The 10,058-nt window shown below is 46.6% G+C and overlaps 1 protein-coding gene across 1 annotated transcript; it reads right to left on the bottom strand.

Moving 5' to 3' along the window:
• Nucleotides 1-788: 788 nt before the first annotated feature.
• LOC125704305 (splicing factor U2AF 65 kDa subunit-like) lies at nucleotides 789-8,430 on the bottom strand. Its single transcript, XM_048969766.1, has 8 exons — nucleotides 8,315-8,430; nucleotides 6,636-6,787; nucleotides 6,169-6,285; nucleotides 5,943-6,081; nucleotides 4,635-4,714; nucleotides 1,569-1,691; nucleotides 1,391-1,477; nucleotides 789-1,204 (listed from the first exon to the last, which is right to left on the bottom strand). The coding sequence occupies exons 1-8, from the start codon at nucleotides 8,361-8,363 to the stop codon at nucleotides 827-829; spliced, it is 1,125 nt and encodes a 374-aa protein (XP_048825723.1). The 5' UTR covers nucleotides 8,364-8,430; the 3' UTR covers nucleotides 789-826.
• Nucleotides 8,431-10,058: the final 1,628 nt, after the last annotated feature.

The raw sequence follows: 10,058 nt of genomic DNA, 5'->3' as shown, positions 1-10,058 counted from the left end.
TCGTCTCTCTGAACCAATCAGATTGTCCGTCGTCTCTCTGAACCAATCAGATTGTCCGTCGTCTATCTGAACCAATCAGATTGTCCGTCGTCTATCTGAACCAATCAGATTGTCCGTCGTCTATCTGAACCAATCAGATTGTCCGTCGTCTATCTGAACCAATCAGATTGTCCGTCGTCTATCTGAACCAATCAGATTGTCCGTCGTCTATCTGAACCAATCAGATTGTCCGTCGTCTATCTGAACCAATCAGATTGTCCGTCGTCTATCTGAACCAATCAGATTGTCCGTCGTCTATCTGAACCAATCAGATTGTCCGTCGTCTATCTGAACCAATCAGATTGTCCGTCGTCTATCTGAACCAATCAGATTGTCCGTCGTCTATCTGAACCAATCAGATTGTCCGTCGTCTATCTGAACCAATCAGATTGTCCGTCGTCTATCTGAACCAATCAGATTGTCCGTCGTCTATCTGAACCAATCAGATTGTCCGTCGCCTATCTGAACCAATCAGATTGTCCGTCGCCTATCTGAACCAATCAGATTGTCCGTCGCCTATCTGAACCAATCAGATTGTCCGTCGCCTATCTGAACCAATCAGATTGTCCGTCGCCTATCTGAACCAATCAGATTGTCCGTCGCCTATCTGAACCAATCAGATTGTCCGTCGCCTATCTGAACCAATCAGATTGTCCGTCGTCTATCTGAACCAATCAGATTGTCCGTCGTCTATCTGAACCAATCAGATTGTCCGTCGCCTATCTGAACCAATCAGATTGTCCGTCGTCTATCTGAACCAATCAGATTGTCTGTCTATCTGAACCAATCAGATTGTTTTTCTTACACAAAAAATTATTCCGTTTTCAAAACACTTTTGTGCAAGAAATGCTCCCATGAGCCTGTGTTTAGTGCCTACAGAGGTCTTCTTTTTGCCACTGGTACAGGAGAGTACGGGTCCCACCTTGCCACAGCCAGGCACCTCCACGCCATCGACGGGCCGCGGAATCTCGATGGAGCGCACGTTGCCGTACTTGCAACACTCCTCCCGGATGTCCTCCAGGATCTCCTCGTAGTCCTCGTCGTCCACCAGCTCCTCGGGCATGACCATGTTGAGGAGGCACAGCACCTCCGTGGGCATGCCGGAGCTCTGCAGCCGCTGCAGCCCTGGAACCTGCAGCGTCACCGGCGTCTCGATGATGGCCGTCTGTCCCGGGGGGCGACAAGAGTGTCAGATACCCCCTGATCGTCCAATCGTCTCGAGTAACAGCGAGAAATTTACATGGACCCAAATAAACCCAAGAAATAGGGGCATTAAGCTTCCTGGGAGGCACCCAGGAACCAAGTTGGGTTTAGGACATCAGAAAGGCGGCAGCCGAGGGCAAATACTCACAGCGTTGGCATTCTTAGCCCCCACGCTTGCCCGCTGGACGATGAGCTTCTTGTCTCCGAGCTGCATGCCATTGAGTCCAGCCACGGCCTGCGGGATGCATCCCACACAAGCGTCAGCAATTCCATCCGGAAGCCCCGAGTCACCCCAGACCTTCCAGCTGCTGCCCCACCTCACGCACCTGGTCAGTGGCACTGATGTCCACGTATTCACAGAAAGCATAACCCTTAGACAGTGACGTGGCACTGTCCTTCACAAGGTTGAAGGCCTTAAGAGGTCCGAACGACGTCAAGAGTTCCTTCACCTGGGCAAGAGGAGGAGACGCGGGGGGGCGATTAGCCCGACAGTCCAGGCACGGCGCCTCGCTAGAAATGCTAATCTTAACTGTGGGAGAAGCAGCATGTTAAACTTTGCAAAACGACATGAGGAAACAGTGAAGACATCAGGAAAATGGCTTTATGACAAGTGGCTCGACATTACGGTGCAACACTAGAGCTCAAAGCCCCCTGTGCCCTTTCTGCATGACTTACTTACTGGGAGCGTACAAAAGTAACTATTTTGATTCTTGTCAATGAATGATAACACAGATTCCCCCCCCCCATCCTACAGCATATACAACACAACTGAATTCCTAATCAAGTTCTCTGATAATTCCAACTACGAATTTTGAAATATGGACCGAGTTGCATCTGATTTTAAGGGCCACAATAATTAAGCTAGATGGTTATTAAAAAAAAACTAAATAAAAACAGCTAATTATATGTTAAGTGTTCCATGTATACAATGTGGAGGGGGGGGGGGGCGACTCGGCAGAACACAAACCCAGCCGAATCACTGACTTCCTGTTCTTAAAACCAAGAACCACATTGGTGCAGTTAATTAGAGGGACAAAGCCTACAGGAGATAAACTCACAGGTAAAGCTAAGAGCCGCCACAGGGTCCTGCTAAAGGGGCCACGGCTTGAAGCCAAACAGGACGAAATAGCTCTGCTAACATCATTCCTCACTTATTCTACAGGAATCTACTGTAAAGCCGCATTAACCACTGACTTCAGAAAGGAGTCACCTGGGACACTGGCAGCCACAAGACGGCGCTACCTCCTACCTTCTCTTAGGGGCAAAAAAAAAAATAAAAATTTATACCCTGTGATCAGCATAATAAGTCTCTCCCCAGCCTTCAACCCCCAAAAAAAGGACCCCATATGCTTAAGAGCACTCCAGGACAGAGCCCCCCCACAGGGGCAGGCCGTCGACAGGGAGGATATCCGTGCGAGGGACGGAATGTCTTACTTGCCTTGTGTTACATGTTGGCATGGCAGCAGTAGGTCAGTACTACTGAACAAATTATGAGCGAAGACTTAACGATCTTACAGGCCCCTAGCTGGGGACAAAGTGGGGAACAAAAATGAAAGAGCTGTAAGTATCAAAGCGGTAGCAGGGACTGCAAAAAAAATGTAAACACCAGGATACAAGCAGCGGTTTCCATTTCACCTGTCTATGGCACATTTACTGGCTTTGACGTGAAATACATTAACAGTTCTGCTGGATTCAAACTCTCTCCCCCCAGTGCTGCTTTGGTACAGCCTTCCTCTTGACTTGGATTACATGTGACTCACACTGGATAAGAAAGATTACGATGACAATCCGAAAAGGAGGAAAAAAATCAAAGAAAAACAAACTGACTGCACTTCTCACTTACCTTTCACTGAAACCGCGATCACTATCTTGTGGGCTGAGTCTTGCCATTTTTAACAGTTTAGGCTAAAGTGAGTGGGACACCGGAGCTCAAAATGTTACAATGCAGGGGTGGACGCAAAACGTTTTGCGATTAACTTTTGCAAAATAAATAGGTAAACTATTAAATGCCTGTATGGATTATGTCTATAATGGGCCGATTTCAGTGGGGTGGCGATATAGGAAGAAAAAAAAAAAATCATAAAAGATGCTAATGAGAAGTAGAAAATGTCTAAAATGTGACCCTTTCAACACTTTCAGAGTAAGACGACCTCATCTGTGCATGTTGTTATGGTAATATTATCCATCACTGACGTCATAACAGAATAGGGCATGGGGCACGATGTGAAAACTCCAGTGAAGCTGATAATCGTTCACCGGGAAAAAGGTCCGAAGTATTTTCTGCCTTTCGAGCGACACAGCAATGTAGGGAACGATTCTTCCGCAGCTCCCCATCGCTGTTAACGGGATGTGAAGTCATCGTTCTCAGTGTGCGGACATGGACGTGAGACACGGCACGTCTGCGAATACTGAAGCGTTTGGGGACTTGGTCGATCTCCCCCACATTTCAAGCACAGTCTATGGTAGTGTTTCCCAGCCCAGTCCTCGGGGGTACCCCCCCGGTCAGTCCACGTTTTTGCTTCCTCTCAGCGCACCTGTACCAGGTATTCGGTGTTCCTGATTGGCTGGGAGCTAGGAGGGAGCGAAAATGTGGACAGTCGGCGGTTCCCCGAGGACTGGGATTGGGCAAACACAGGTGTACGGCAATGTGGAGGTATTCGTCAGTTAGGTGACGCGCAGATGACTCGATTTAAAATTTTCATGCAGCAAAACGACGCGGCTGATTCATCCGACTAACACTCAGCAATTAACCCGATATACAAATATTCCAGGGTACCCAGCAACAGGCAGCACAGGGACTGGCTACGTGACTGGTTTGGCAAGCCGCCAGCTGTAAGGCACGTTTCCCAAAGCCTTTGTTGCTAATAAGGTTATTTGCTAACAACATTAGCAACTTACAACTGAATGGTTCCAACTATGCAAGTCGATAACATGAGGTTTTGGGAAACGTACCTTTTACATTAGCGGGGTCTCAATATCTTCATAATTTACAGCTGGATAAACAATGAGCGTAATGTAACTGTCAACTCATTACCTACATGTCTAATAAATGTTTAATAAATCCCATGAATATCTTTAAAAAAAAAAAAAAAAAAAAACCTCAAATGTGCGGCTATTTTCAGCAGCTAGCTTTAAACATGATGCTGACATTTGACCCCCCAGTATCTTGTAATGAATTTTAAGCGGTGAGGTAACTTTGACAGGCTTTCTTTTCCTACTAATCAGTTACACAGAGACGAGTGTTTATTTTATGTATGTATGTATGTGCGTGCGCGTGCGTGCGTGCGTGCGTGTGTGTGCATGCCTGCTTGAGTTCCACGTGCAGCAGTGGGACAGAAACACAGGAGGGTTGTGGGTCGGCTCCCCGGCGACAGAGACTGAGGGCGGGGTACCTGATCGTCACTGAGATAGTTGGGCAGGCCTCCGACAAAGAGCTTGTGTGGCGAGTCTGGAACCACGGTGGAGACGACCCCTGCAGACAGAGCGGCACGGCGCCCAAAGCCGGCCGATCACAGCAAACCGTCAACATGCCGGATAATGACCACGAGCAAACGGCGCGAGTGAAATAAGCCAACTTCAAATCAGTATGACGTCGTTATCTTCTATATAATATCAGATAAATGTAAGTCCAGCAAAAAAATACCTAAATACTGGGGCAGTTTGACGACTGTTTTTTGTCTCTCCCATCTTGCTCTCCATGGGAGATGCTGACACATGCAGCACCAGTCAAAAGTATGGACACACCTGCTCTTAATGCATTTGTCTCTATTTTAGCTGTTATTCACCTTATAGTAAAAGGCCTTTGGGCATGGAAGTTATGCATATGAAGTACTGCAAAGACAAAATTTTTGTCTCTTCAAAATAGGAGCCATTGGCTTCGATGACAGCATTGCGGACTCAACCAGCTAACATATGTACCCACCTGGACCGTTTCTCCAACAGTCCTCGAGTTTCCACAAGTTCTGCGCGCAAGCTGGCTACCTTACTCTTACTCTCATCCAACTGATCCCAAACCAGCTCTATAGAGTTTAGGTTGGGGGGCTGTGGGGACCATCTCTTTCCTAGTTCACAAGGTAATAAGCTACTTGCATAACCTTCAAGGTGGGCTTTGGGTCATTATCTTGCTGAAAAACAAGTCATTTTCAGTAGGTGTGTCCAGAATTTTTGACTAGAATAGGAGCCAGCAACCCTAGAACAATTTGGGGGTTAGGGTCCTTGCTCAAGGGCCCAGTGGTGAAATCACTCTGCCAACCCTGGTATTTGAACCAGCAACCTTCTTTTCATGGGCAAACATCACAGAGCCACACAGCCTATGTTAACAGTAAGAAGTGAGTGACTGAGCTGTGTGTGTGTGTGTGTGGCTCAGCTGGTTAGGATGCCAGCGTTATCATCAGAAGATCACTGGTTCACATCACTGGTGATCACACCACTGGGCCGGCGAGTTTGCTCTAGGGACAGGCTGACCCTGATTTCTCAAAAAAAAAAAAAAAAAAAAACATTCTTCACTTTGGATAAAACTGTCTGCTAAATATTTACAACATTAAGTAAATAAAAGTGAAAGTCTCCCTCTTTATATGACAAGACATCCGCAGCTTGCGAAGGACAGTCAGTCCGTAACGAGTACAAAAAACTGGCCTTGCCGATCGGCTCTTCAAAGGTAAATAAAGATTAAGGTTATGACGGCGACAAGCAAAACGGACCTGGTACGTGGAAGGCGGGCTGCTCTGAGATGCCAGGCAGGGGGCGATAGTCGTGGGGCCGCCTGATTTTTAACGACTGACCCTGGAAAATGATGCCGTCGAAGGCCATTGCCTGCGTGGTCTCATCCACGGACCGAAACTAGGGCAGAACGAAGAACGTCGTTAATCAGGGAAGGCTGCGGTCTCCGCCTGGACACAGCAGCCATTAGGCAGGAAAGACTCTTACTTCAAGGAAGGCAAAGTTCTTGTCCTGGTTTATCTGAACAGCGAGGACGGGATTGGTGGGACCTTGACATAAGCCAGCCAATCGCATCTGGGTATTGAAGAAATCCGCCATGGCCTCCTAAAAAGACAGGCAGACACACTGAATGAAGACAGGCAGACGTCTGAAGACATCAAAACAGGCAAACGAGAAAAAAAATGACTGACAAGTCTAGTACATTTATCTATTTATTTTGCGGACACTTTCATCCAAAGCAACATACATTTCATTGAAGAAGCAGGACCAGACAGTTCCTAGAGCAAATAGTGCTTAAGGGCTGCGCTCGGGGGCCCAATGGTGAAATCACTCTGCTGCCCAAGGGATTTGAACCAACAACCTTCTTGTGACCGGCTCAGTGTCCTAACTCACTGAGCTACACATGACACCAGTATGCATGACAGAAGGCAACGCGGGACTTTGCCTGGACTCACCTCCGTCAGGCCGAAGGGGATGTTGCCGACATAAAGCCGCCTGGCCTGCCGGGTCATCTGGCTGCCGACCATCGGCACCTGGGTGGGCGTCACTGCCACGCCGCTGGTGGTGGATGTTGCCAGTAAAGCTATCGTGGGGATCTGCCCTGCAGCTGTGGGGAGGAGAAAGGGCTTCAAGACCCCAACCAGGGACGGCCTGAATTTTGCCTCTGCTCTCTGTATGGGGAATTTGCCTGGAATAGGCTCCAGGGGAGCCTGACTAAGATAACTGGTTGGACGATGGATGGGTAATTAATATCGTTTCAATCTGACAGACAGCACTTTATTAAACTAGCAATAAAATATCACCTTTCTATCCCAGCAGGTCCTTCATATAGAAGCTTAAATAAATCCCTGAAGGTGCAGTTTTCAGTGAAGCATTTAAACGCAGGTGCTGCTCGAGGAATCAGCTTCATGCATCAGTTATAACAGCGTTACGGTAATGCACCGCTGCAAAAGTACAGACACGGAGCGGCCAATGCATCTTACGTAAATCGGTAATAACCAATTACCGCAATCGCAGGCATAGTCAGAGCGCAGATATGAATGACTGGAACTGCTAGTTTATCAAACACGGCGGCACTTAGTGCTCGTCTAGCCGAATCAGGTCGTTTCGAATGACATTTTAGTGATTTAGTGATAAGGAGCTGATATGACAAGATTGCCATTTGATAGGTACATAAATCAATCCTACTTTCGACTCCGTTGTAACGCATGTTGTATATTTCAGTTGCGTTAGTATGGCTTAAGTTTATTCAGTTTACTGGATTCTCTGCACTTTAATGAAGTTATATGTGTATTGTTATATAACTGTACATCATTGTTAGTTACTGCTATCCGCTGTAAAGGTAGATACAGGTGCAAGACTTTGCAATAACGACCTAAAAGCAGTTGTTATGATTCCAGGGAACGCGGCTGATTTTTAGAGTCTATACATCATGAAGAAACGGCGATCGTGTGAGAAAGACTTATTCTGTACGGATGACAGGGCCAGCATTTCGGACCCAAGGGAAAGGCTATTGTGCATCGGAAAGAGACAAAATCATATCATTATATAGAAAACTCGTCGTAGTATTTAAAAACCAAGTAACTAACACTGTTATTAAGTGCGGACTTTAAATCAAGTGGTCGCGGTCGTTTTTATTTGCATAAAACTTTAAACGTGATCTTGAAAATATAACGCTTGCAACAAACATCCATGCATAGTGTGTTACTGCGAATGAAAATACGCGGGTCGCAATTTATGATCCAAGTGTATAATGGTAAATAATTAAATAAATAAAACCGCAGGCTTTCACATCGAGTGCACCCCAATAACGTTTCATTGAAATGTCCATGTTATGTACGCCGGGCACTGATGGATGCAGGCCTAGCGATCTCTATAACAATGCCAAGCAAAGAATGTCACTGATTTACCAAAGCGGTCAGTTTTCGGGGATCCTGCGGCAGCTGGGAGAAGAAGAATCGGGCAGGTTTCAGAATCGGCGAGCGCTCGGATAAAAGGCACCGATTTCCCAGCCGCGCTTTTCTTTTCGGAACCAGCAGAAGTGCCCTCCGCACCATCCTCGGCGCTAGGACACGCCGGCCACTTTATTACCCTAAAACAGGGAGCATACACCGATCTTCAAAGCCAAACTTACCTTGCCGATTTTCGCTTAACTGCTTCTCAAACTCATCGAAATCGGACATTTTTCAGTCCGTACTAAAGACGTATTGCAAAATAAGCAGAGGTCCAACAGTAGGCCTTTGAATGGGCTACAGGCTGCATTGGGTTCTGCTGCTTTTTCTTCCGAGTCGCCTGCCCCTCCTCCCCCGAAGTCATCGGCTCTTCCTCGGTTGTATCACACACAGGTTCGGAAACATTCGATGCGCATTACCGTCCCCTCCTGCACTGGAGGGTTAAGGACAACGTGATTATATCGAACCAAAATTGAAATGTGCAAGTTGACTTTCCTAGTTATACGTCTTCATTTTTATTCTGGGTTTAACAACCATGAGTTTATGACGTATTTTACATGATTAGTTGGCGACTGGACCTTATTGTTTATATCTCTTATTAAGGATCCATCCATCCATACATCAATTATCAAAACCACACACTTACAATCCGAGTCTAGTTTCATATGCTGCGCTGCTGAGCGACCCGCAGAATATTATGCATGAGTACAAGTCACAAGCCCCGTTTCCACTAACACGGGGCCGGTTCTAGCTTGGTGCCTTTTGAGACCGAGGCAAAAAGATGCAGAAATGTGTTTTTCTTTGGAAAACAAAGAAATTTGCATGTGATCCCAAACTTTTGAGCGGTAATGTATATCTTGGGGGTGGCATGGTGGTGCAGTGGTTAGCACTGTTGCCTCACACCTCTGGGACCCAGGTTTGAGTCGCCGCCTGTGTCACATGTGTGTGGAGTTTGCATGTTCTCCCCATGTCGTCGTGGGGGGTACTCCGGTTTCCCCCCACAGTCCAAAAACATGCTGAGGCTAATTGGAGTTGCTAAATTGCCCATAGGTGTGCATGTGAGAGTGAATGGTGTGTGAGTGTGCCCTGCGATGGGCTGGCCCCCCATCCTGGGTTGTTCCCTGCCTCGTGCCCATTGCTTCCGGGATAGGCTCCGGACCCCCGTGACCCAGTAGAATAAGCGGTTTGGAAAATGGATGGATGGATGGATGTATATCTTATCATACCCCTGAGTATGAGAACCTGAGTACTTGTCTCTTTCTGTGTAAATAGACTCAATAAACAATACATTTTATTCATAACTGTCTATGTCTGTTTAATTACCACAGCGACATAAATAAATAAATAAATAAAATTGTACCCATAGTTTTAAGCTGTTTATTAAATACATCAATATCAAGAAAACGAAGAATAATGGATGAATGTGATTACAAGAAATGGAGAAATTTGTTCATGCTTTTTTGAAAACATGCCTCAAAATGATTAGCATTTCAATCTAACTTGAAATGTATCAGAAAAAAAGATTTTGCAGCGCCGGGGAGGGTCTCTTCGCTTCGCAAAAAAAATCCTTCAATTTCATTGGCTGCCACTGTGTTATGGCTATACGCGACCGGCCCCGCTCGGCCAGTTACGTCGTGCGTGGTGTCTGAGACCGCTCGGCCATGCGGCAGTTTCCCGTTAAACCGTAAGGAGTAGGTTAAGTCCAGCCTTGGCCTCCAAGCTGACGTTTTTCTACATATGTGCTTGTGTATCATGGACAGTAAGAGGGGGCAGGCAAGGAGAGAATTTCTCTCTTTGGGGATCAATAGAGTGTTATTATTATAACGTCTAAAAAGTATGATGGTCTGTCGATGAATCAATAAGAAAATAAATGAAGTCGTTTTCGCGAACACGCTGGTAAAGCCAGGGGCCGGACCGACTGTAGGG

The sequence above is a fragment of the Brienomyrus brachyistius genome, chromosome 11 (genome assembly GCF_023856365.1).
Source record: "Brienomyrus brachyistius isolate T26 chromosome 11, BBRACH_0.4, whole genome shotgun sequence".
Classification (NCBI taxonomy): Eukaryota; Metazoa; Chordata; class Actinopteri; order Osteoglossiformes; family Mormyridae; genus Brienomyrus; species Brienomyrus brachyistius.
The sequence above is the reverse complement of the archived record's forward strand: the minus strand, read 5'-3'. Positions and strand labels throughout refer to the sequence as shown.